The sequence below is a fragment of the Micropterus salmoides genome, unplaced genomic scaffold (genome assembly GCF_014851395.1).
Source record: "Micropterus salmoides isolate LMB-PRFRI ecotype aquatic unplaced genomic scaffold, ASM1485139v1 Ms_hic_scaffold_22, whole genome shotgun sequence".
Taxonomy (NCBI): domain Eukaryota; kingdom Metazoa; phylum Chordata; class Actinopteri; order Centrarchiformes; family Centrarchidae; genus Micropterus; species Micropterus salmoides.
In genome coordinates this window covers 22,505,648-22,533,442 of record NW_024041373.1, presented here as the reverse complement: position 1 = coordinate 22,533,442, position 27,795 = coordinate 22,505,648, and the positions used below count along the sequence as shown (strand labels likewise).

At 38.1% G+C, this 27,795-nt stretch overlaps 2 protein-coding genes and 1 long non-coding RNA gene across 4 annotated transcripts; 1 reads left to right on the top strand and 2 right to left on the bottom strand.

Moving 5' to 3' along the window:
* Positions 1–114: 114 nt before the first annotated feature.
* On the bottom strand, positions 115–19,544 carry hhat (hedgehog acyltransferase). The gene is made up of 12 exons (XM_038736807.1): positions 19,410–19,544; positions 18,418–18,566; positions 18,254–18,318; positions 17,863–17,976; positions 17,574–17,768; positions 15,700–15,912; positions 15,185–15,359; positions 14,263–14,413; positions 12,579–12,614; positions 8,052–8,253; positions 7,424–7,568; positions 115–2,816 (listed from the first exon to the last, which is right to left on the bottom strand). The coding sequence occupies exons 2-12, from the start codon at positions 18,536–18,538 to the stop codon at positions 2,722–2,724; spliced, it is 1,512 nt and encodes a 503-aa protein (XP_038592735.1). The 5' UTR covers positions 18,539–18,566; positions 19,410–19,544; the 3' UTR covers positions 115–2,721.
* Positions 19,170–23,204, top strand: LOC119916847. Its single transcript, XR_005447175.1, has 3 exons — positions 19,170–19,526; positions 21,300–21,541; positions 22,913–23,204. It is a non-coding gene; the product is annotated as an uncharacterized LOC119916847 (long non-coding RNA).
* myoz1a (myozenin 1a) lies at positions 21,294–25,762 on the bottom strand. 2 transcript variants are annotated; one of them, XM_038736808.1, is made up of 7 exons: positions 25,672–25,762; positions 25,499–25,534; positions 23,728–23,814; positions 22,951–23,138; positions 22,418–22,694; positions 21,609–21,768; positions 21,294–21,528 (listed from the first exon to the last, which is right to left on the bottom strand). In XM_038736808.1, the coding sequence occupies exons 3-7, from the start codon at positions 23,810–23,812 to the stop codon at positions 21,294–21,296; spliced, it is 945 nt and encodes a 314-aa protein (XP_038592736.1). In that variant the 5' UTR covers positions 23,813–23,814; positions 25,499–25,534; positions 25,672–25,762. The 2 variants fall into 2 exon arrangements, with proteins under 2 accessions (XP_038592736.1, XP_038592737.1); XM_038736809.1 differs by having other exon boundaries at positions 22,439–22,694; positions 25,499–25,735.
* Between the last annotated feature and the right edge of the window lie 2,033 nt (positions 25,763–27,795).

Below are 27,795 nucleotides of genomic sequence, written 5' to 3'. Positions count from 1 at the left end.
GGATCCCTCACTGACCCCCTGCTCAAATTGATCCTACTTAGTGCCACAGATGTGATAATCCCGAGAACAGAAATCAACTAATGGAAAGACTCGAGGCTCACCAGAACAAACAAATCCAGATTACAGAGTACTTTTATTATTTACTGACAAAGTAGCTTTTATTACGAGACGAGTTGATTCCCCACTAATTGAGATAAAAAATTAGACCTCTGCAGTTCACAGATTGAGAAACAGAAAACCCTGGGAACAGTCAATTGTGGCACGACAATAAACAACAAGAGGACCTGAGAGAACTTGAGAGTTTTATGTTAATTATGAATCTCAGCGATGGCACCTTGATCTAAAATTCTTCAACTAATCTTCTTGGAAGCCATACCCCGAAGCAGTTTGCTTTCCTTACTATGCACTATGAATAGTAAGAAGATCATATTGTTTTTGCCACATCACACTTTAACCTCAAAAGACTTTTTTTTTAAAAGCACATAAGCTTTTTTTAAAGTAGCTTCCTATTACTTCCTGGGAGAGTTTGTCTTTAAAGACTGGTGATAAACTAGTCACCCCCTACTGGATTATAGAGTTAATTATTTATTGTGATCTGAGCAGATGCAAACACTTTCAAGATGTGCAACTTAAAACCTAGAATTATTTATACTGTACTTTGGTGTGGACCTAAACTGCACCTTTGTGGTAAAACAAAAGACAGAAGCTTTTTCCTCCCATTACATTAGGTCATCCAACTCATCATCCGTGCCCACACTTCAATGGTAAGCCTCGACGTGATGCAAATAACAGTTTTTTACTTTATCTATACACCAATTAATCTGCTGATTATTTCTCGAAAAATCAATTGTTTGGTTTATAAAATGTCAGAATACATTGGAAAAAAAGGCAATCACAGTTTTCCAGAGTCCAAGGTGTTCTCATCAATATGCTGCTTTCAAATGATATAGTAGAAAAAGTAGAAAAACAGCAGCTACTCCTCGCATTTGAGAAGCTGGAACCAGAAAAGTAAAAAAACAAAACGACGAATCTGACTTTTCTGTCAGTCGACTAACTGGTTAATTGACTTAACCTCAAAGCTTTAAACCTTTATTAAAGCCTCCTTTTAACTCATAGTGTGGTGATTTTCATGTTTTTGGACATGTCTTTGACCTCTTTTAAAGGATAAGTCTTTATCTATATATTCTTTATCCTTGTCAACAAATCCCATGAAAAGCTCTGAGCACTGAAGAAACAAGCAGAATTGACCAAACATATTATAACTACAAACCCAACTTAACGGTCTGTTTAGCCAAAGCCTGATATATAATATTCCTCTATGCCATAGAGCTCCATTGTTGTTCAAAACACATCAATGAGCCACACTGGCTGGCAAGTACTAGCATGTTCCTTCATTAGTTTGAATTCGGGCTCTGCTGCAAATTACTGAGCCTTTAAAAAAACTAAACTATATATATATATTTGACCCATTTTTAAAGATTCAGAACAAATGTGAGTGAATGGACTTGTGGGCTGAGTGTCACAGACAAGGTAGGGAAGTCTGATAGTATTGAGAAACAGACTAATAAGTTGTTGGCTTTGGCCTTTTCACTGGATTTGTTAGTGAAAAAAATATAGAATTACACCAGCCTTATCCTTTAAAATTACTCACAAAACTCCCCCGAAATTCTGTGCATTAGGAATTGTCTTCTGTTCTTGAAGAGTTTCATGAGTTGATTATCTATAGGGGAGCATATTAACCCTCAACAGACCCAAAAACACAGTAGAGCGTCCTCATGGTCCTGACGTCTATGTATCAGGACATACACATAAATGACTCAGGTACAGTATGGTTTTCCATTTTAACATTAATGGATATTCATATTCATGAAACTTGAAATACAAGGTTTTAATCCAAACGTGGACTGAGTGATCGTAAAGCTGAAAACGTACAGCTAGGGTTTTTTTCCATCCTTGCTTTAAAAATAGCTTTGCTCCGCAATCCAGCGGATAAATGTCATCTACCAGTGCTACTGTGTTGAATTAAAAGCGTATATGTAACTCCTCTAATGCTTTTTACCAATCCATTTACTAACATTAGTGTTATTCTACTTTACCCAATATCCCTTACATGATCCGTAGGGGTATAATGATACTGATCACGTTTGCTACTGCTCTATTCAGTCTTCTGTGCCTGTTGTCTACCTCTGAATACACAACTGCTTTTGTGGCGAGCTAAAGGAGGACAGTAAATGTGAAATTTGCATTTCTCCGGCTTAGCGCACCACTGAGCAATACCTTATCAGAGGCATATAACCAAGACAGATTCAGGGTCCATATTTTCTTTTATAGTTTCATAGAATAACAGTGATGCAGTGAAGCTTATTGGGTAGAAAACTTGCCACTTGCCACTGCCAAGGCTGCTACTGCAGCTTGCCCTGAATTTACAGTATTACACTCTATCTATATCTATCAGAGTTTGTGTGCACTTAAATTTTCCAAGCACATGACACTCTCTCCTCAGAAGGAATCAACACTGATCCTTTAAGTCTTAGCTTACAGACAGATTGTGCCCAGTCTTGCAGGTTGTGAAAAGTGGCTGCTCAGCTGCACTTCAGCCAGGTTTGGACAGGTTCCGTGGCCACGAGCCAGGTTCGCCACAGGGACTGGTGAGGACAAGGCCCTGGACTCAGCAGGTTGTTCTGGTTGTCCGGTAGCAGGGATTCTGACTCGGACACAAAGTCAAGGTGACTCAGTTGGGTGGGAAGTCCACTCAAGTCCAATCTGAGCAAAGCAGTAGAGGAAAGCCAGCATAGGTGGAGCCAGGGTGGACCAGCCTGAAATGAAATATAATATATATACTCATCTGTAAAAGGAAATATTTAGATTTTAAAAATCTGGATTACTTAAGTGGATTCACGGCAGATTCAGTCCTTCACTAGTTTATCCTGAATCAGGGCAGCTTCCTTTGTAAATACCGATGAATTCAATTTAAATCAGATAAAAAGTATCTGCTACATACTGATGCTTTTTTAAGGTAACTACTACAAAAGACTTGCATTGTTTTACAAGAGCTAGAGAGACAGTAGTAGTAGTAGTAGTTTTCTCTCTGCTGTACTGTAGTGTTACAGTTATTCTCTTTTTCTATTTATAGCTGCTTCTTAGAGGGTCGAGCAGGCAGGTAAGGACAGCTGTCTGCACCTCCTCCCAAATTGGCTTGCCTCCAGATTATCTCAGTAACCTGCACCTGCACCCACAATGCCTTTCAATGGTCTATTCTTTTCTATTCATGTCAAAATCCAATTCACATACACACTTCTTTATGCACAGCTGTACTGTCAGTTTCCTGTCTGCGGAAGAGAAAGGTTACATGGGCTAAAGCTAGAAATGCCATATTGTCATGATAAATATTTTTATGGTATGCTGAAGTGATGTGTTGTGAAGTTGGCACAACACAATATTTTAGTATGCAGGAAATTAGCATAATTTGCATGTGTCTTTAAAATAGAGCCTTGATGATGTTTTCAGCAAATGGCAGCTAATTATTTGTGTTAGTTTAATCACATTAGACAAATTTTGAACAATTTTAAAGCGCACCTTTGAATATTATGCCTTTCTGACATCTAAATGAATAAATCAAAGCTTTTAGCCCAGGGCCTTGCTGCCAAGATGCCCCTGCGTTTTGTCTTTGCAGGTATGTAAATTTCATTAACAGCCGCAGTGTGAAATATATTCTCCAACCAGTCATCCAACTTTTACCGTTACTTACTTCAAACTAAAATAAAAAAGCAGAACTTGGGGAAGCATACACTACTAGCCAAATGTGAGTACTTTTGGCTGAGTATTAGAACAGGCTCTGCCATTCTTCAGAAATCTACTAATTACTAAGACCTGGCAAAGACACAGAGAGTGGAAAAAGTTAAATGAATAACCTGTTTCCTCCAGTTGCAAGTTACTATGGCTCTAGTCAACCAGTGCTGTAATTACACCACAGTTTCTTTTGCCACTTGATTAACAGAGTGTTTCAATTTCAGTTTAGGTGAAAAGGCCACTTGCACAGAGGCAAGTCAAAGCTAAATATAAAAATGGTTAGTGATCAGGGACTGTGCTTCTCAGTAAATTAGAAACTGACATCTTGTAGGTTTTGCTCTTCCTTCTCTATCTCTCTGGATACATTATCATTAGACGAATAGAAATAGTTTTGTTTTGCCATGCTAGTGGCATGGATTGCCATGAAATTTGGTACAGACATACATGGTCCATAAATGAATCTTACTGACTTTGATGACATCCTGTCCTACCATCTTGTGCTATCATCAAGGTCAAACTTTTTATTTGCAAAAGTAATGCCATTTCCAGCCTCAGCTGCACTTTGTGTTTAGTGTTATGCATTAACTAAGCCTGCAGAACATCATCATGTTAGCATCGTCATTGTGATGCTGACATTGGTATTTACCTCAAAACACTGCTGTGTCTATGTACAGCCTCACAAAGCTGCTAGTGTGACTCTTGCATCTTGTTTTTCTAGAAGTCATGGTGTTGGCAACCAGAAATGGAAATAATCCATTGTCCTACTCAAGTAAAAGTACCATTATTTTACTGATATTATCCTTAGACAAACAAAAAAAGCACTAGTCAAAACTCTACTGGAGTAAAACAATTAAAAAGTAGCTTATTTTAAATATATTCAAAAGAGGCTTAAGTAACTTATTTACTTCTTAGGTAGGAAACATTGTTGGAAATGATCTTTATAACTTTGAAAAAACAACCGAGCTAAAATTAGATTGCATGACAAAATGGAAATTGTAAATAATGTAGTAGGGCACAAAGTAAAGCTGAAGTACTGATCAATAGTGATTGACCATTCACTATATGTCCCTCTTAACAGTCTTAACAGAAATGAGATAGGAATGAACTGAACTAAAAAAAGACATTTTTTATTCCAGTTATTATAATAATATTGAATGTGATGATTCGTAGTTTTGAGTAAATATTGAGCACTCTGTCTACTGGTATGTTTACAATTTTAAAAACTTTCTATGTCACTCAGCACTATGACTTTAGAGTGATCTTACATGGAGGGGCATGGGTGGCAAAGATAACACACACACACACACACACGCAACTTCATACATCGTGAGTAGGGATGCAACTAACGATTATTTTCATTATCAATTAATCTGTCGATTAGTAGATTATTCGATTAGTTGTTAGGTCCAGAAAATTGTGAAATGTCAATCTGTTTCCCAAAGCGACATCCTCAAATATCTTATTTTGTCCACAATCCAGATATATTCAGTTCACTGTCATAGAGGAAGAAAGAAACCAGAAAATATATTCAGTTGAGAAGCTGAAATCAGAGAATTTGGAAGTCAGACTAAAAGTGATTTATTGATTATCAAAATAGTTGCCAACAATTTTCATAGTCGACAACTAATTGATTAATCGACAAATGGTTGCAGCCCTAATCCTTAGTCAGCATATACGACTAAGGATTAGTCAGCATATACACAATGTGAATAGTAATTTGTCTTTGTCTGTACCAGAGAGGTCAGAGTGCAATTACGCCAATGCCTGCACCAGTAACAATCCCAGAAAGGCTGATTTAAAAGCATTGATCGCACAAGATCGCAAACCACTATTCCCCCTCAACTGTGCAGACACATGCATACACAAGGAATGGCTTTAGGCATTTCTGGTGGATGCATTATTTTTCAATTTAAACCACAAAAACACAAGCGCTCAGTGAAAGTAACACAATATTTAAGTGGTTTAGATTCTATAAGTAACTTTATTATTGCCATGCAACAATTGTTTTGGTACAGCATGGTAGCTCAGTTCCAGTATAGTTTGTTCAATGGTCTATAAAAAAATTTTAGGTAAGCATCAGGCAGTGCCATATCTTCATTTTTAATTTTTTAATGGTCCAAATTAATCATCATAAAAGCAAACTCACATTCTGTTTGTAGTTCTTACTCTGAATAATTAACAACATAAGTGGTATTCTCAAAAAACCTGTTCTTATTTTTAGGTTTCTTTTGACTTATCTACACCAAGTCTTCAGTAATGTGTGTGTGTGTGTGTGAAAGAGGTCAGGAGTGCGAGAAGAAGTCTAATGTTTCACACAATTTGCTGTGAGCCTGTCAGACTTCCAACACTGTCCTTACTGTTAATACAGCTTAACAGGTGACTGGAATATGACCTTCGTTGGGATGCTTAGGATTGACTTTAAAAGGCCCAAAGACAGTGTGATATAATCGTAAGTGAATATGTCCTAGTCTGAAAAACCAATAAAGAGTAAAACAATGACTGTAGAGAACAGAGATTATAAGTCGAAGTACAAGTTGAAAGGTTTCTTTGTAAAACAGAAGGGACTTAACATTTTGTAAAATGTCAAATTGAGTAATTCAATTTGAAAGAAAGAAATTCTCCTAAATGTTCGTATACCTCTACAGAGAGCGATGAATCTGAAACTTGTGGCAGAGCTAGCTTTAGTGTTCGTCGTTTGGATTTCGCACCTTGCTGGTGGACCTACAGTTCACATTCATAGTGTTTGACTTTTAACCCTGATCATACAAAACCTTTCTTGTTATTAAATAAGGGTTGGGCGATGAATCAAATTATATTATCAATTAGAATTTTGGCTTCCAACGATTATGGAGAAGAAATGATTATTGTAACGCACTCAGTTCCACAATGATGTTCTTGTGTTGTAAATTACCCTTACATTTACAGCAGCGGCTCCAGCAGCTCCCTAAAAGCCCAAACTCCCTCTCAGCCAGGGTGTGGCGTGTTTAATCGTGATCTCAGTAGTGACCAAAGTAATCATGAGTATGATTTTTACTATAATCAAGCAGCCCTATACTAAATTATATAAAGTATATGATATGACGTATCAGAACTGAGCTGAGCACTGACTTTGCCGAAACCCAGTGGCTAGTGCAGCTCAGACTGCTTATCATGCGTAGAAAGGCTTCAGGAGAGCCTGCCATGTTGCTTTAGGTACCAAATGAGCCAAATAAAGGCACTTGGCGCAAAACAGGGACTGGCACAACCATGAAGCAGATGTCGCTCTATTTATGAGAGTTTGCCCATACAGATGCATAAACAGATGCAGAGCATCAATATCCACTGATAATACTGCTAAATATGCAGACTTGGTGAACAGCACCATTTTAAATATATTTTTTGAAATATTTTATTCATGATTTTATGCCCATGCGAGTTGGCTTCTCTCTGGCTGTTACTTTGGACATTCTATCTTTAGCTGATGTCAACTCTGGAGGAGAATGTGAAATCTCCTACAATGCAACTAAACTGTCAGATTAAAAGACCGCATGGCTCCAAATTGTAAACAAATATATAAATGCCAGCTCAAACAATCCTGCAACGTAAAAAGGCACACACAAATCCTATTGAGTCAGTGTTGTGGAAGGAAGTTTACCTTGAATGAAGACACGTTTCCAGAAAATTCGGCCAACATGTATACCCCCGAGGAACACCAGATTAGAGAGGATGAGCATGGCAGTGGAGAAGGCAGAGAGAAGGGCAATGCAACGCCTTTCCATTGCCGCAGAGAAATTCTGCTCCTGGGAAATCAGTAAATAAATAAGTAAATTGCAGGCGAACCACAAGAGGTTTTTTCATTATAAATCTGAGAAATAAAGAAAACCACAGCAACTACTAACTAGGATGCCATCAGACTATTTTACTATTTTAAGAACATGAAACTTCTCCCAAGACTAGAGGCCAAAGAAGCAAGAACAGCCTGAACGTCAATTGTTAATGTCTTGGAAAATTACTTTTACTCACATAAAATGTGTGGGTTAACTGTATGCCAATTAGATGTGACAGGATCCTACCAGTTTGTGTCTTTTCTGTACTTACTGTAGCAGCTCCAGGCATGATATTTTATTAAATCAGATCGTATCACCCCTTTAAAACCCCTTTCAAACTACAGCAAAAATGTCATGTCCTCACATCTTAACTGGATGGAATAATCTCTATGTAGACTTTTAACCAAATGTGTTTGCACTGTCAGAGGTGTATGTATGTTTGGATTTCAAACTTACAACAATGGAGTTAATAAAGGATGAGGCAAACAGAGACTTCATTCCAGTTTCCACCAGAACTCCGGCCCAATTCATTAGGGCCCAGTACTGTAAGTAATCATGGCCACCGTGCCAGAGGCAAACGAATCCAAATGCAAGGCCAGTGGATAAGATTTTGTAAAGATGACCATGCCGTGAACCTCCCAACGGCACATAGATATATCTGGAATGTGAGTACATAACATGAAAGAATCAGTCTCTAAATGCAATCAGAATGATTTAAATTTTACAGCTCTTTAAAGGGGATTATAACCTGTCCAACACACAAGATAACAGGAAATAAATGATGATAAGAGACAGATCTTTAGCAAGGACAGGACAAAGATGCACTGCAGTCAGTGAAAAGTACATATTTAAAACATAGAGGGTTTGAAAATGGCACAAACGTGCACCAATGAATTGGTCTGCCTGTCACATAAATTATCATGTCATGTTCATTGATTTTTAATCAAATAAATGTTGCTCTGACGTCCAGTACAAAAATAGAGACACTCCAGGGAATATCAATCCTGCTGAGATGGTGATAATGCTGAAACTAGGTTAATGATTCCAAAATTGTTTCTGTGATTCACACCAAACCCTTGACACATGTTTAACCCACTTTCTACGTCAATTTGATGTTTCTTTATTGCTTTAGCTGATCCTACCTTCTTGTTTTTCTAAATGATTAAATAAATCTGATTCCAACATGCAGGAATGTAAAACGAGAACCTTAAACTGAATCCTGAACCTGACGAGGAGCTAATGTTAACGGTGACAGGATGGGTGTGATGTGACTTGTCCTGTTAGACCAGGTCAACAGCCTTGCAGCAGCATTCTGGACCATTTGTAGATCGTCGAGGACGACCTGCTGAGGCAGGTGAAAAAGGAGTTGTAGTTGTATATATTAATGATGTCAAGTTCCGGTTTTGACACAACAAATTTGAGTCTTGATTTTATGTGTTGCTCAAAGTACATAGATTAGTCAAATAATATAATATAATACCAAGATTTCTGAGGTTTAACTGAAGAAAGGAACCCAATACAATGAGTGATCATGCGAGCTATGCTGTCAGAAGCAACAATAAGGACCTCAGTCTTGTCTGTGTTAGGCTGTAAAACATTGTTAGCCATACAGTCCTTAATGACTAGGGATGTTACCATTTAGTTGTCAATACAGATTCCAGTAACATTCCTCGATTCCAGTGTGGTACAAAATAGAAACAACATAACAAATCCCATATACTTCAAAATACAGTCTTTTAATAAAAACTTGAACATTACAAAAAACAACTAACTGCTGTGAAAGTTGTGAGAGGATGTCCAGGACAGATGAGAGGTGATTTGATTTTAATATATTCATAAATGAGCAAGCTATTGAAATTACAACCTGGCAATTAATCAAAAAATAATTACTTAATTTTCTTAACTTTTCTTAACAAACTCACAGGTGTGAAATGTTCAAGGATGATGACTTTCTATATTAGCAGTTCTCTGATATTTTTATATTGAGAAACAAAAACGTTATTGATGATTAAAATGGACGGTATTGTACTTTTGAGACAGTCCATAACCAAAACCCACAGTAATAGGAGCGTTCGACAGACATTCAGTTCTTAGCGCTGCAAACTGCATCATCAACTTTGGTGATTTTTAGGTGATCAACACTGTGAAACATCTGCCTAAATTAGCTCTCCAACTGTGAGAAATTGAAATATCGAGGCTTTGACACAAGCTATTGAGGGTAACAGCCGCGAAACTAACTTCATTCCTACAAGTCAAGGCGGAGCTGTGGCTGCAGCTGCACTTGCCACTCTTTCATGTGTTGGTTCTTCGGTACCTTCGGTACCTAGCAAAACGAGTACAGACATGCACATCGACATGGTACCGAAGTGTCGGTTCTCGTGACATCCCTATTAATGACAGTCAAGCAGTTGTCCGGTGCAGTCAACTTGTCAGTTTCATTAGGCTTAAAGGAGACATACAGCTGGATATCATCAGCATAACAGTGATAGGAGACAGCTTTAAATTTGCTAATAATGTGACCTAAGGGGAGCATATACAAAGAAAATAAAATGGGGCCCAAGACAGAAGTTTCAGACATGTAATGACCCAGCGACACAGAAAAACGCTCCCAGTGACAACCACCCATGGCCTTTTAGTCAGGATGCGGTGATCTACAGAAGCTGCAATAAGATCCAGCAGCGCCAGAACAGAGCACTGACCCGCCTCAGAAGACATCAGTATGTAATTGGAGACCCTATGAGCTGTTCAGGTTAATGCTTCTGACGGAAACCAGATTGGAATTTCTCTCAAATGTTGTGTTCAGTTAAGATGGTATTGAGCCATTTGGCAACAACTTTCTCTAAAATCTTTGAGACAAAAGGCAGCTTGGAAATAGACCTGAGGTAATTTATCAAACAGCAAATATCTTACATATGACATAAACATGTCATTTTACTGTGGTTTAAATGAGATTACACTTCACGTGGACTAAAAATAGCAGCTGTATATTCATGTGATAGCCCACTTGATGTGAATAATATCCCATAAATCGTAGAATGTGGTGCATGTCGCGAAGAAAACATGTCTCAGATGTTATGAGAACCTCATCTGTCCCAGAGGTACTGGGAGTGCCAACATGCTAGATCACTCCAACACACTTACAAACAAACATCCTATTCTGTCTAGTGTTGCTGAGCTGAAAACTAATTATCTCAGTCACCCTGTGGTTAATCAATGTTCCTGAAAGATGAGCCAGCATTTTCTGAGCCTTAAATAGAGTGGCCAGCCAGCTTGACCATATTGGAGGATGAAAGTATGTGCGAAAACAGATGGAGAGGAACCAGTGTTAGAGCAAGAGCAAATGGAATACCTAAACATACTGAGTACCTATCCATCCATTTAAATTAGTCAGATGTAGATGGATGCTAAACAGATGTTAATCAAAATATGATCATTTTTTGATATACATTAATACCCTGAATAATCAACGTGTTATGTAACACCTGCCTGCTGCAAGCAGATGGTCCAAGCAACATACAGGCTTTAAAGACTGACAGTAGGAATGTGAATTGGTGAGAATTGTTGGTTTCTATAGAGACTATACGGTGTACTCGATCTTTCTTGCTTTAAGTGCAATCACACGTTAAATGCTGACCCTCTCCACCCCCACCCCCCACCCCACCCCCAAACCAAATCCATTGCCTCTACTTATTTATTTACAACTCATTTTCCCCAGGATTTCTTCCAGGTTCCTTCTCATTCGCAACTGTAATAACTTAATCAAACAGCCGGTAAGAGATCTTTTGTTGGTCAATAACTGGATGTGTGTGTGAAAAAGAGAGCCCGAGACAAAGGAATGGGCGAAGAATGAGCCACTTAGCTGCCCAGGGAGACGAGGTGTCAGTGAGTCATGTGGAGCACATCATTTAACACCTACGCACTCATCTAGCGCTCTTCAGACAATTTCAGCAGAATTTCAGAACTGCATTAAAACCTCTTTAAAAGCACTTTTACAAGCAAGAACGTCGGGGCATTGTGTCATGCGTATCATTTTGCATCTGCAGTAAGATAATTACAAGTGATGCCATTAAGCAGGGGAAAACAATTTTCAATAGGCAATGATTAGAATGGAAACTTGCATTTGCAATTTAAATTGTGGTATATTTAGCAAATTACTTGCAGCCACTTTAACAGTCCGATATGCCACATTTCATTCTAAGCTCATCTTTAACATCTGAAAAGCAGATTTACATGTAGTATAAACCATCATACATGTAGAACACCACCAAAAAAACCCTGTCAACTCAAAAACTAATTAGCGAACAATAACCAAGACAAGGGAATGTTTTCACAGAATATAACAATGTGGTTTCTGACAACCGTGCATCTGTAGTGTTGCCTTAACGTAGCAACCCGCCTCTACCAAGCGGACCATAAACCCCCAATAGGCTGCATTCAGCCAAGTGTGCATCATTAAAAGCAGACGAACTGATAATGTGCGTTGTCTAAAGTACAAGTGAGCAAACACGTAATGCTTCCTTTACATATGCGCATATTAAACAAGGAGGCATTTCTCCAGGGTGTGGGAACAGTAACACAACAGAGGAACTATTAAACAACATGAAACCTCATGATCATGAAAGCCTACATGCAAATACAGCATCCTTGTCCATTATGATAAAACATGCGGGCAGGCAGCTGAAGAACCTTCTTTTAAGTTTTTAAAAATTTAATTGACAAGTTTAATGCCCTGTAGGAAATTTACAATAAGTGCGCAATAAATAACAGATACAGTATGATTAGACAGAAAAAAGATAAAACAGATTAGATAGATAAATAGTCAGCCAGATAGATAGACAGACGGATTAAACATTTTGGACAGACAGAACAGACTAGACAGATATATATTCTAAGAGCTATTATTTGATTTAAATGACATATCACATTTTTAGTAAGCATTAACATCTGAATTAGTCTGTCCACTGCTCATGAAGTGCCTCTTACCTGATGAGCCATCGATACAGGCCCTCGTCAAAGTGCCTGAGAGTGAAAAAAAGGATAACATTTACATAATAATATAGCACTGAGTAAGAAACACCTGTGCACTGGGGTTCATATAAACTGAAGCGTGTGCAGTTTGTCCTGTATGATGCCCGTCTGTTTGTGTGCTTGCTGTTTGTCATTGAGAAGATTAAAAAAAGCTTTTTGTCATTCTTTTTTTTGCAACCTTGCCTATAAACTGAAGCGGTTTTGTCAATGATGTCAGTGGACAGTTTTATGCATTCCATCAATGTTGTCAACATTGGCCTGCTCAGCACACACAGGCTGGATTGGTGTGCGTCGGTGTCAGCACATTGGTCGATCTAGTCTATCACCAGTGTATTTTTCCTGCAAAACCAAACACACTGCCTTCCACCTTAATTGTATGTGTTCAAAATTCGGAGAGCATTTTCTCATTGTTAATTACATTTAAGAACACAGCGATGAGAAAGTGGCATAAACTGCTGTGATACTCTACACTTGCTGGTAATTTAATTTTTGCTGACTCAACTTTATGATTATTTTGCTTACTATCTGATGTTAAATTTTCACTATTTTATTTTAATTATGCCTGATATAAAGAATTTTGTAACATCTGTTCTCAACAGTGCTCTACAAAAAAAACTGTTATTATTATCATTATTTTGGAGGATGCTATTGAACCGTCTTGCATTATAGGGCGCTGTGTTTTTTTTTAGGTGTTATTTAGCCAACCCTCATTGATATAAAAGGGGTGGACAAAATAATATAAACACCTGTCAGTGTAATACAATTCAGTTCAACGGCACCACAAACTGAAGCCTCCAGATTGATCCTACAGTTTAATCATCACCAAGATGGGATTTAAGATATTTGCCGTGTAGCAGCCTGAAGTCTTTGTCCAGAAGTGGTGTGCATCAGAGGAGCTCAACACTAAACACAAATGGCACTGTGACAGAAAATGTTTACCATTGCATATACCTGTATGTCCAGAACTATCTTTCCAAGTAGTGGAAATTTGTTGTCTCAAGCCTTTTTATACATGAAGTCTTGCTGATTAATGAGCTTTATCCCTGTGTAAGGGGCACTGCAATGTGTGTGTTCATTAACTTGAGCAATTGTGACCCCTTCTGCATAAACCAGGCATAGTCTTTTACCTTTGCTTTGTAACAAAACGGTCACATGATCTTACAGTTTTTCACAATTGTTTATTTACAATTGGACCTTGATTGATAGCACAAAAAAATCTGGATGAAACAGGTCTATAGGTTGCCATTTCAGCAAAACTCAAGAGGGTTAAAGAGCATTGCTCACTCACTCAATCTGTTTTTCCACAATAAAATAGATTTGACCTGTCATTCTGATTGCCAGTAATGACAGTGGATTTCACTGCGACCAGTCTGAATGTCACCAAGCACAGTGAGAATTTAGGGCACTGTCTTTAAGGATATATAGGAGCAGGGCTTTCCACAAACATATGGCCTAACCAGCCAGAGGGATCTGGAGGCAGTTTTCAGTGGACTTTTTTAATGTTATTATTTCTAACTATTTAATTTGAATCAAAAACGTATACAATAAAGTAGCTTTTCCAGTCACTTAAGTGTTGGAATGCTCCGAGATCAAACCGTATTAACTGTATGTTGGTGGTGTCGGTTGGTTATGATCTTACCTCCACATCCCTGTAAAACTGTACATGATGCTGACACAACAAGGAAGCTTTGGGGGAACTAGTTTATCCAAAGTAGCCAGCATGGATGGAAGGCCAAACAGTATCAGATACTTCACATAGAAGAACTGGACGAGGGCCAGGGCCAGACCGCCTGTGACAGGGGAAAAACAAGACTAATATTTCTTATTTGAATAATTAAGACAAGCTCTGTACTTCCAAAAGAGAATTTTCCTGTCTTATAAGTCAAGTAAATTTTATTTATATAGGCCAAATTTACAGATTTGCCTCAAATGGCTTTACAATCTGTAGCCTACTCCATAAAACACTTCTTGATGAGATTCTGAGAACTTGTTAAGCAGAATTACAAAAAGGGGGCCTGTAAAAGATAATGACTCAGTTTGTCTATATGTATATAGAAATATCCATAGCTGCTTAGACAACTATGAGGCAGATAGGACAACTCTGACTAAGTAAATGACTGACTGAATGAATTAGTGATATAATCCCAGAAGTGCTTTATGTCTAAAACATAATCAACATGAGGGTATGCATGCAGAGTATCTATAGACCACAGCAGCGACCTGCATAAATGACATTAACACACAAACGGGCTATTAGAGGGTAACCTGGCTGAGTATGCCTTCAACTTGTGAGAGGACGTAAAATATAATAAGTTATTGACAGACACCAGTTCTGTCACTTAATTAAAATACAAACAAAATCACACCATCAATCATGACGACTGGAATGAAAATCAACGCCAATGAGTGAGTCAGTAATCAACATATCTGATGGAGTTTTAAATTCTGCATCTCAAATAAATATTCAATGTGTGTCTGAAGTGGCAGGGACACATAAATGCTAAAACACAATGTTGTGCTGTATATGAAAAGTTAAAAATACATACAGTATAAAGACTTACCCAAGGCCCAAGGTGGAAGGATTTCTAGGTAAGTCTCATTAGACTGGATGGAGTGCATGTACATAACATGGATCATGTATTCTGCAATGCACCACCACAGAATGATCCGTACTGATCTGAGCGCCAAGTAACTAAAAGCAGAATCATCCCTGTCACCCTCAGCAGGCCTCTGCATCTGCAAGTGTAGAAAGTGAGCATGTTGTTAAGTGTTGCTGGTTGAATCTGCTCTACTAAAAGAACAACTACCAGGCGATGGGAATGAAAACAAGCAGGCATAAAAAGGTAGACCAATAAATGGCAGCCATTCTCTACAAATTTGAAACATTCAAGTTATTATCCTCTTGTAAATTGCCCACTACTGATGTGTTGTATATTTACCGTTTTCAAAAAGGCGACCTGAGATCATGTGTACTTACGAGCAATCAGCCTCCTCCATACAAAAACAAAAGCAGCAATTTTAGACTAAATTTCAGTTGCAGTTTTATTCAGGAATAACCTTTTGTTGGCTCTCTTACCTGCTCAATGTAGTCTTTGTACGTGATAATGGGCCCATTGTAAAAAAACGGATGATAGAAGGTGTATGACAATAACCAAGAGAGCTGCACAACGCCACCACGGTCTAGAGGGCACCAGCAATGCTCGAGGCTGAAGCTGATGAAGCGTAGCCCACAGACAGCAACACTGAAGAGTAGCAGATAGTACTCCTCCTCGGTCTTATACCAGCCTCTCTGCGTAATACAGAGCGAAGGCCAATTATTTTTAACATATTCCACGGGAATACTTATATTAATAGTGACAGTTTAACACTAAATTCAGAAATGCTTTTTAAAATTGCCCTTAATTCAAAACATGATACATATTAAAATTAGAACATTGGCATATAACAGCAAATTTAGATAACATAAGATACATACACATAAAATATGTCTACACATACAAATAAACATGCTTAAGACTACTTTAAATTAGGTCTGCTTAACAGCACTGGGAATGTCTCTGTTGTCAAAGTCCTGGTTGAACACAGGGCCAAACTGTATGCAGTGGTGTGTGCGTGGGGGGCGAGGAGGAAAGCAGGCAGATTTTAAAAAGTATGCACAGGTCTGTCAGGTTTTTTTCACCTACTACAGTAAATTTAAATGTCAAACCATTGTGACTGGAGCATAGCTGGCTCTAACCATGCTTGGTGCGTCAAATTGTGCTGTGCAGGTAAAGGGTGTTTTTAGATCACAGGTTTATTCCCTGTACATAATGAAATACTAAGAATCAGTGTCCTTAGTAACCAATCAATGTAGAGGTGAATGGAAATAAGATCCTAAAGTCACATTATTTCATAATATTTTGGGGTCTGTGATTCAAGGATGTTTAGTAAAATCTCACTTTGTTGTGGCTCTTCTTTCATTTTCACAGCAGTACATTTTTCTCTGAGGACTGTCTCTAATTGCCTTTCGATGGTAGCTATTTTCAAATGTTTGTAGGAAGACACTGAGCTAACCCTTAGGGAATAATGGAAATGACCTGCTTGATACTTATGGTGTCAATAAATTCATTGAATTTTTATCTTGTGATATGTACATAGATTAAAGGAGTTGAGTGGCCAATTGGCTGTAAGTCCCCTTAATATCATGCGCCCTCTTGTGTTCTTTGCAAATATGACATTTAGTGATAATAGGTAGGCGAAACAATGAATAAAATCTGATTTAACAGTGATTCTAAAAATGTACCTCTAGTACCATAGTAAATGGAAAATTCATAAAGACACAAACAAGTGACCCTCATTCCCCCTAAATCTTCATAGAGGTGTGTGAAGCAAACAATATGTGGTGTATAACATATGCATTTGACCATTACAGTTTAACATAATACTCTGCAGCTGGAGAGAGGGACAGTGAACCCTTATGGGGAAGTAATGATTGATGGGTGTACCAAGAGTGAACCCTCCTATAGAATTTGACCCCTGACCCAGAGCTGGAGAGAGACACAGTGGAAGGGGAAGTGGTGTCTAATAGATGGTTACACTTATTCTACAGCACTGTGCCCTTATATGGTATTTAGCAGAGACCTAAACATGTCTTATATAAGCTGTGTTCAATGTACAGAGAGACAGAGTGGCCATCAGGCTGGGTCACTCTCCAAGCTGCTGCAGAGCTTGTAATTGATGCTGAATTCTTTGATGTAATAAACTTTTATAATCAAGAACAGTGTCAAGCGGATTTCTTCTCAACACATCATCGCAGCATTATTGTTCGGACACCACAAACATTTAAAAACATATTTAACCTAACCCTTTCACTTTTTGCAACCTATCTTTTACTTGTCTGTTTTATCATTTTAATGCAAGATTTAGTCATATTTAGTTATATGCAAGTATAATCCAGGTGATACAACCCACCTGGATCTCTTGAAGTGGTTGGAAGTTAAGTGTGGAGAGCAGCAGCAGGTTACAGGCCCACGACACAGCAGGCTTTCGTAGTTGGGCCACTGAAAAGCACAGGCCCAGATGTACCAGCAGCACACTAACACCTTTAATCCCCAACACACAGCTGGCTGCTAAGAGGCCATATATCGTAAGCGCTGGCACCCTAAACTGTTGGAGAAAACATAATAAATGTGCTGCATTAAAACACCTGCCACCTAACAGCAATATATTACTTAAGAGTACTGTGGCAGCCGCTTCCTACCTTGGGGTAAAAGATGCTGGTCAATCTCGATATGACACCATGACCAAAAAGAGTCCACAGCAAAGACTTCTTAGCCCATTCAGTCCAGAAACTCCACTCAAAGTCTGATGGGTCCTGACAAAAGCAACTAACTTCACCATAAGGCTTTAAAACATGTTAGAAGGCTTTGAACGGTCAAAATGTGTTAAGCGCTCTAATTGCTATGTATCAACAAAATGGATAGTCTTTGTTTTTAACTTTAAAAAAGCCTTTTTAGTTTCTGTGAAAACAAAATATCTTAAATTAGGGCTGTACACTATGGACTTACAACAACACATTTGTTTTCAGTAAAATGAACCGTAATGTTGGTTAGGATTGGGCTTTTAATCAGCAATGTCAACATTGAACTTACCCTTTGAAACCCCTTAAGAAGGCCTTTTTCCAACTGGAATTCTCTCTGTAATCCTGCTTCATGCTCTAAGGTACAAAACAGGAAATAACAGGAATTTTTCTTAACCTTTTCTTCTGAATTGATTGAACTAACATAACCACCAACTATCTATCTACCTACCTTACCTTTGGAGAACCTGTGGAGTTGGTAGAAAGAGTACAGATGAGAGCCAAAGGACAGCACCCAATACACAAGGATCTCTGTCCATGGCAGGGGTGCCAACTGGGCCTTTGATTTAGATTTCATCAGGAAATGTCACTGTGCTATAGAGCACCTAAAAACAGAAAATTGAGTTGTTTAAATGTAATTAAAATCATACAATGTCTCTCTTCAATAAAAGCTAGATGAAAATGTAATCACATAGATATCAACAACCTGCACGGATTTCTTTATCAAACGAAACTATGGTGCTGTACCAGCATACTGCAGCACCATACACATTAAATATATTTTTTAAATAAATGAAACGACATATGATTGTATTAAAATGTTTTATTGTTAGCACCATAATATTTGGAACCCCTGGGAACACCAATTAATGGTGGCAATATATTTGTTCATGGGAATCTGTGCTAATTTGAGTCTTTCCTTCAAAAATATTCTGGATTCAAAACATATTTTCAAACATACTGGCTGTTGAGTAAAGTAGCGAATGGCAACAGACACATGTCAGAGTTTAACATTATGTAGTATCACATGGGGCAAGACATAATTCTAAGTGCAATTTTAACAAAAAACACAAAATTGCGTTAAGGTTTGTGAGGTTTTTCAAAACATTAACCAACAGGAATCAACAAATCGGCAGGTAGTAGCGATTACTGTCGTTGCTAGGTAACACTGCGCCCAGTCGCTGATGACTATGACGTAGTTCAAACGGACAAAGTACAGTAACCGTTAGCTACAGTCTGAAGTGACCAAACCAGCTACGTTAACTTAGCATCGTGGAGAAGTTGATCGCATTGGCATTTGAGATTATGAAGAGACCACTAAGACCAAGTCGGCGTTTTCGTGCCATTTGTTTTATTCCCATATTGTACGTTTACCTGAAAAAGCCCGTAAGCAATCCAGTTAGCTAACGTTAGCTAAACTGCGCTAGCTAATCATTTGAAGAAGTTACCTAATAAAAATGGGCTGGTGTCCATTGCGTTGCTGTAAATTGTAGACTGCACTGTCAGAAAGCGTTTGGACCGTAGGAACACAACGTCAATACGCCACCGGTCTGCAGCATTCAAAGGTACTGTATTCTTCTTCCTTTTTCCTTGTTTTATTCATGAAGACAGAGGACTTTTTAGAGCATCACCGCCCCCAACTGTGCAGGAGTGGGTCGTTTACGCCAGAAAAACCTACTGGATATCCTGTAGGTTTTAGCCAGAGGTGAAAAGAAATACTATAGGAAATACTATAGTAGATAGCAATAGAAAGAAATACTAAGTGCAAGTACTGCAGTTGATTATGTCACTTTCATTTTATGCCACTTTGTAGTTCCATTTCACTACTACAAATATTTGAACGTTTTATTTTAAAATATAAAGTATTTAATAAAATCATTTAACTACCCAGCAATGAACTACTTAAAATTAGTCCCGCCTCAGCCAACTAAAACATTAAAATGCTACGAACACAATAATGCATCTATAATAATAATAATCCCGTGACATAATGTAATACTCTTATAGTACTTTTACCTTTACCTTATCTTATTTAAGGTACATTTGGATGCTCATACTATTGTACTTACTTAAGTAAAATTGTGAATGTAGGAATATTAATTAGAGGGATAGTAATTAAGTATTTTACAGTATCAAAGTGAGAAATGGTTTTAGCCTAAATCCTTCATTTGAACTAACAAATTGGAAGCAATAATTATAGTAACATACAAATAAATAATAAACATCATGTAACTTGATATAACTTGATACCCTGATATAATAATAAAAAACTGTTTCCTAGAGTAATTCCTTTTTATTATATAATAAAATAGAGAAAATATAGAGAAGCGAAGCAAAGGGGTGCAGATTTAAGTAATGAATCAACACTAAAATAGGGTGGAAAATAAACTAGAATAACCTCCTAGAAATAAAAATACATTTTACACTGCTAAAACGCCACCATCCACCCACCGGCCACTGCTGCCACATTTACACAGTCTAAATTAAAGCTCAATAGTCCAGGGAGTTGGTGTGTCTTGGTTCTATACAGTCTATGGTTCTGTCCCTTGGGACCGCGACACGAGACCATGGACTTTTGTGTCGCGATTTCAGTCTCGTCTCGGTTCCAGAACCGTTGCAGCCCTACTTTTTATAAGATAGCTTTTCATGTCTTAAAATGATTGCTTTTGCATACAAATGTATTTGAATTATTAAGGATTTTCACACAAAATGATTTCACTTGACATTTTAATAGGGTTGTTACAGTTTGAAATGGTTTATTGCGGAGAAAGTGTGTTGGTACAGTATGTTAATGGATCTGCAACTGACTCTATGCATGTATCCTGAATTAGACAGGTGTGTAGGGTTTTCATAGCTCAACAAATTATCAGAGAATCTTAACAACAAAAAAGGCGCTGGGAAATAACAAATATGGTAACAAGTTAACATCAAGACAGCGTGCAAAACAGCAACATAGCATAAATCTGTCCTTCATACATTCTTTCCTCATTGACTACATCTGCAACTTCTCTCCAACTGTTCTGACAAATCAAAGGAGTGCTTAGGCTCAGCGAATGAACTTAACAAATAAATGTTTGATGTTTCATCTCCCCATAATCTCTATGTCTTGTTTCTTTGCCTTACAACCAAATACAGAGCAAAATGAGAACATGACCACATTTCATGTACGCTTTCAGTTATCCATTCAGAGATTCAAATTCATCAATTTAACAGTTAACTGTAGGTTTGTCTGTCATGCGTGTGCCTGCTAAGGATTATACATGCATTCGTGCGTGCGTGCGTGTGTGTATGTGTCTGTGCACAGTGAGTGTAATCACAGTATGAATATTTTTTCACAGCTCGTCTGTCTCTCCATCGAAGGGCACAGCATCCGTCTCCATATGAATGCTGCTGGGTTCACTGCTGCCCACCCAGCCAATGGGAGTGCGGTTGAAGGAAGGCCGGCAGCCGATGTCATGCTGGTACACCACTGCAGGTTCAGGCTCCTCTTTGATTGCCTCAGCTTCTGGCAGCTGGAATTTCATGAACTGGTTGGCCTTCTCAAAGCCTCCAAAGGGCATGGCAGTCCTAGCAAAGCAAGGTGAGAAGATTATTGAAGCCCCTGTTCATCACAAAGTGCATACAAAGTCAAGCCTTCAGGGAGATACCTGTTGAAGCTTTTGTACTTGCGGATGTCCTTTTTCTCAGTGGGACCAGGCATTGCAGTTTTCAGAGTTGCTACCAGATTTGCATCACCTTTCATGGCCTTCTCCCATGGCGAAATGTATGTCTTCACATGAATCTTAGTTGCGTCATCACTTCCACCTCCTGTGAAGAAGATCCACTACTAGAGCATTTGACACCCTCAACTAGAGTTAGTAGTTTGGACAGAGCCAGGAGAGCTGTTTCCAACCTTTCCTGAGAGTTGTATCTATCTCACTGTCTGCAAGAAAGCTACGAAGCCTACTTCCCAAAATGTTGAACTATTCCTATCAAGAGAAACTTAACACCAGGTTGAAAAGCAGCCCTCTTTTGTTGAAAGTTTCAATCCTGTTTCACCTCTGAAATGTGGTCTGTTGGCACCTATAACCACACCCATCAGTACAGCCAGGTGAGAAGATAAACCACTGGAGGTCAGCAAAGACAAGATTTTCAGGGGGTGTTAAGTTACTCTTTAAGATGGCATTTTACTGTACAGTTATAAGAAGAATGATTATTCTACTAATACTTAAGTCCATCTTCCTGGATTAGAGGTGTAATTATTCAATTACATCTTTATGTGTACATTCATATATATTTGTGTGTTGATTTATTTACCACCACCCATTCATTTATTGTGAATGATAAAGTTAAAAATATTGTGTTTATCAGTCAAGAAAAATCAAGTACATCTCAGTAGCTATGTACTTTTTTGTGAATGCATATTTAAAACCATGAAACACCATCCTCTTAAAATTGCCAAACAAATGATACCAACCCTTTAGTGGAGACCACTCACTAGCTCCTTCGCCACCTTTCCCATGATCACCCCCAACCAGTTCTCCTGCACCTCCTGCACCTCCTGCTCCTCCTGCTCCTCCTGCTCCTCCTGCTCTTGCTCCTTTGCTTCCAGGCTTTGGAGGAGGCACAGGGGCCCCTCCTCCGGGAAGTATCCCTCCGAAATGCAGCTGTTTGCTAACAAAATGCCCACCAACATTTATCATGTCTCCTCCCACTTGACCTCCCAGAGAGGGAACAAACTTCTGGAGGTTGTCCTGAAAGAAATATGATCAATATAACCAGCCATATGCTACACAGCACGTTTATTTGTAGTTGCTGAATAATCGTGTTTCAACTTCTTGAAGGTATACCTGACAAGCATTACTTGAAGGTATACCTGACAAGCATTACTAAGCACAATGAGTGTGTATTGGAGGCCGTTATCTTCTTCCAGACAATTAAAATTTGTGATTTCTTGTTTTTGAAATTACAGAGAAGTGATTGGATTTTTTCCATGAGCTCCGCTCTCACCATAGACTCACTGCTGAAGATGTCAGGATTGTTCTCGTAGATGAACCTCTCCACTCTCTTCTGCCTCATCTTGAACATCTTGGAGCCACGGTTGTTCTGCAGGGAAAGCTCCTCCAGCATGATGTCTTTGGGAGTCCTGATTTTTGTTCCCAGGTCGAACTCAGATGCCTCTGGCTCTGACTCATATTCTAGGTAAGGGACATTTAAACAAAGGAGCATTATATTTAGAAATGTCAGAGTAGTGACATGCCAAAGAGGAATACGTGATAAAAATAAAAAAATTTAATTAAGATAAAAATTACACAAAACTTAAGTAATCAATCTTGTGTGATAGTGGGTGTTATACTGACATTATTATAGCCACAGCCTTTAAAATAGCAGATGTTTAAATGTTTGCTTGATTAATGACGCCTACAATAGTTCCTCCTCTTCTCTCTCTGCATTTATGTGCATGCATTCCTCCCAAGATAATGTGACTAAAGTTTTGACTTCCCACTTAAAAATAAACAGCATCCTGATTGATCAAAATACCTTAATTATTTTAGCTAAACAAAGTCAACCCAGAATCATATATATTTAGTTATGTTAATTAGTTTTGCTGTTGTTTTTTGTTATTTTTTATGCTAATTTGTACTGCACCCCATCTATCCTGTAAGATTAGTACTCAGACCAGTACCTATCATCCATCTATTTATGTATTCTGTCTTTATATGAAAGAGCTGTACAGAGCATATGGAAATTTGGTTTCATATTCATGTGATTTCACGCCAGCCTTACCATCCTGAGTGATATGTGATAGGTCTGTTATGATCTTGGTGAGCCTTTTCCGCTTGTTTAAGTGGGCAGGTGTTCCTAGAGGCATGACTGGAGGATTAGGAAAGAACGTGGTGTTAGCAGGAATGACATGGGGTTAGAAACATACAAAAAAAAACAACTCTAAGTTGAAACTAAACATGTGCTCGAACATATTCAGATGGAAGCAATGTCAGTGGACCTTTTTCTATCAAGAGAAAAAAATGTAATGTAAATGTAATGTCAAAGCTTCTCCAGAATTTGACATTCTTTATATTAAATTGATCAATAACATTGTTTTATTTCAGAAAAGTTTGTATGAAATAAAGTAAAATATATTTCATATAACATTGTTCCTTTTCAAAAGAATGAATTGAAAGTAATATGACTAAATCTGCATAGCTGCAGAGACTAAGGGTGAAATGCACTGAACTGAGTGTTTTTCCTTCAGTTTTAAGATACATTTCACACAATTGCGACCATCTCCAACCATTGCACCAACTTATCAACATCACCATCAACACCTGCCACACCAACAAACCCTGAATGTGAAACCACAGGACCTGATTGTATCAGACAGACAGAGAGTATAGGCTCTTCTCATTTTTCAAGTTCATTGGGGATGTCAGTGCCCTCAGATTCCACACATTCCCCAGTGAAACAGATGTCTGCTCCAAAGAAAACATATAGCTACATGTGTGTCTCCGTTCTGTTTGTGGACATAGGATCTCTACACAGACTGGTGAAGATAAACAAATGCTGGTTCTGGCACTAACTAGTGGCCAATGCATTCTAGTGCTATTCTACTGCAGAAAAAATGAAGACCTCGGGATTGTAATATAGCATCTGATTGTATTTCCCAATCTGCAGCCTGCATGGGAATGTTTAGGTGGGGAAAGTGGGAGTAATACTTTGTCTCATCTGTCGAGATATGACATGCATATGATCATTAACAACCAAATTTCCTACAACCTGTTGTGCATCCCTAGTGTGAGATATGTATTTTCTTACTTTATCTTATGTCTTTATTTTACACAGTTTTTTTGTCTTCCTATGCGCATATCAGCACCTTCTGCTCTTAACCACTTCTTTAAGGCTCAGGCAAGTGGCAAAACATCACATCACATCTACAGGCTGTAACTCAACCCTCTGCAGCTATTTTTAAAAGCCATTTCTAGCCAAGACATTTTAGCGACGTGTAATGGCGTCATTCGACTATCAAATGGGCTTGACACAACTTTAATGGCCACAATGCACACCTCCAGAAAACCATTAAAAGTGTATGTTTGAACCTTTTTTAAAACACGAGTAAATCTGGAGTAGTTGTTAACGAAGAGGGTTTTGAACACCCTTTTAATTCCCTACAAGATCAGGGACCCCTTGCTCTCAGATTTACCACCCCCCTGTCAGGATTTGGTAACACCATATAAAATCTCTGCAACGCCTACTGAAAGGGGTGGTCAGCACATTCACTCATTCCTTTGGTCATTTTAAGACATATCAAGAACATCTGAAAGCAGCAAGGCAAAAAGCATTCTCATCAAAAGCAAAGTAATGATTTGGTTTACTGAGTTTTTGAGGTCTTCTTCTGTTATCTTTTCCCCGAGATCAGCTGCACAACCCACAGAAATTATGACCAGGAACATGTTGCACATCTTTATTTCCTCTCTCAATTTTTGTAGTAGTCACACTTTAAATCCAAGCTGTTGGTTGATTAGTAGGACAAAGCATACCGATGGGATGCAGATCCACTCACCGGGTTTTTGTTGTAATCCTGGGAGGAGAGACAGACCTATAAATACCAAACAGAGAAGAGGAGACCCAAGGCTCAATGCTGGTGATCTCGATAGCAAGTTTACAAATCCCTCAGTGTCTCTGACCCTACGTATGGCTGGACCCAGGTCCCGGGAAGTGCAAAACCCAACCTACACTCAGATGGCAGATCTTCCAGAGGGTTGGGGTTGTGGGTGGCAGCAGTGTTGGTGTCAAGACAGGAGGAGGAGGAGGTTGAGGTTAGGAGTATGAATAGGGATGGGGGGGGGGGGGGGTTAAAGCAGAGGGGAGAAGACTCTGTTGGCCAACTGAAAGTGCTGATGGGGATATTAAGGGAACAAAATCATTCTCACAGATGGTTCAGAAGCCTATATTTAGTAGCAACGAAAGAGGGGAACAGAATATAGTTATAAGATAACCTCAAAGGACTCTTGGGGTGTGTTTGGGGGACACAGAGCGATGAGAGAGAGGGAGAGTGGAGTATGTACTAGTGCACAGTGCAGGTTTAAGGTTAAGCATATGTCACTTTGTGTTTCAAAGTGAGGGTTAGCTCCTTTACTTCCTAAATTACTCTAACCTGACACTAGATTGTCACATTTTCAGTTTCTGTGAGGCATCATGTAGCTTGACATGATGGACATGTGGAGACAGAGCTGTCAGATACTCTAGCAATGTTTGTATGTCAAAGCATGCAATGACAGATAACGCATCTCTTGTGTAGTATCCTTTGTGATTGTGTTTATTTTAAGAGCAAACCAAGAAAATGATTATAAAAAATGATTTAAGATTTTTTTTAATTAAGTTATTAAAAAAGATTTTATCTGAGATCCAGGGTGGTAGCCAGGATTTAAAAATACTGAAATACTTAGTCCAAAGTACCTCTGTGCCACTAGTCACTATGTACTGTTTGCGTTTACACTGTGATATGTGTACAATTATTGTTTTATGATAATTACTAAACAAACAAACAATGTAAATACAGATTTTGACTAGCCACCAAAAAACGTCAGCATATTTTTTTTAAACATGATGGTCTAATTGTTGTTTCAAAGACTTAATGCCAATTGAGTGAAACTCTGATGGAAAAATACCCCAACGCGAACCCTAAATCCTTTTATTGTATTTATTTAAAAGTCATCATGTGTTACTTCTTAGAAACTTATGGAGGACATGTCATCACTGTCCTTAATGGTAGCAGTTTTTTCTACCACATTAAAGTAATTGCAGAACCACTTATATTTTTATTAGAGGTTAATAAAAATAAATTAAAAATTATGATCAGAAAAGTATGTCTTACTGTATACTGCTGAAATGTCATAGCGTAAGGTTTTGTACATTTATTTATCATTAATTATTATAGTAATTCTGCTAACCTATTGTAATGCAGACTAAATAGATCTCAAGATATAGAATAAAGTATTTGTTTGGTCAAAAAGATTTAATATAGTTTTATTAACTATATTGTGCATGAATGATATTGCATACTCATATTTTTGAGGAACACGATTGTCAAACATGCATGCAATATAATCCTGAGGAAGAGCTTTCTCTGAAAGTTGGTCTAATTAGTGCTGGTCTTGTGCTCTGGAGGAGACAATAAAAATAGAACATTTTCGTGTTCATGTTTTCAGTCATGCTTCTGACCACATGATGTCTTTAAAAAAGTAAAGAGACAATCAATCCTTTATTGTCTGGGGCCCTGTTGGCTCTGGAGTAACATGCTTGATATGGTACTGTCCATGTCCTCCCTCAAATCACTTATTTGATCTGGCTGATTTTTATTTGTGCATTTATTATGGTTTTGTACTTCCCTCTATTGAGAAAATTCTCAGTAGCTGCTTTTGCTCACATTGTGTTTTAATCAAATCATCCTGTTTCTATATTGTTTTTGTTTTTTTCGTTATATTTTTGTTAAGGAACTACAAATGAGTGCAACCAAATAATAGGTTTCATAGAAAGAGGGAGATATTAAGGGTCGATGCAGCTTTTTTACTGTAGTTCTATTTCTGTTACTAGAAATTATTATATATTATTGTTATTGTATTATTGTATACAAAAGTGCTATGAAGACTACACACTGTATATGAGTGTTCAATAAATCTTGAAATAGGAGTTTTTCAGAAGCGGAGAAGCCAGTTAAATTTTTATATTTGATCTTTTTTAAGCAGTTAAATTAAGAATAAATACTCTTAATTACAGCAGTCTCCTGGCAAAATGTTATTTTCTCTATAAATAGCCTCCTGTTTGGATATTAACGGCCCTATATATAGGCACCCTGTG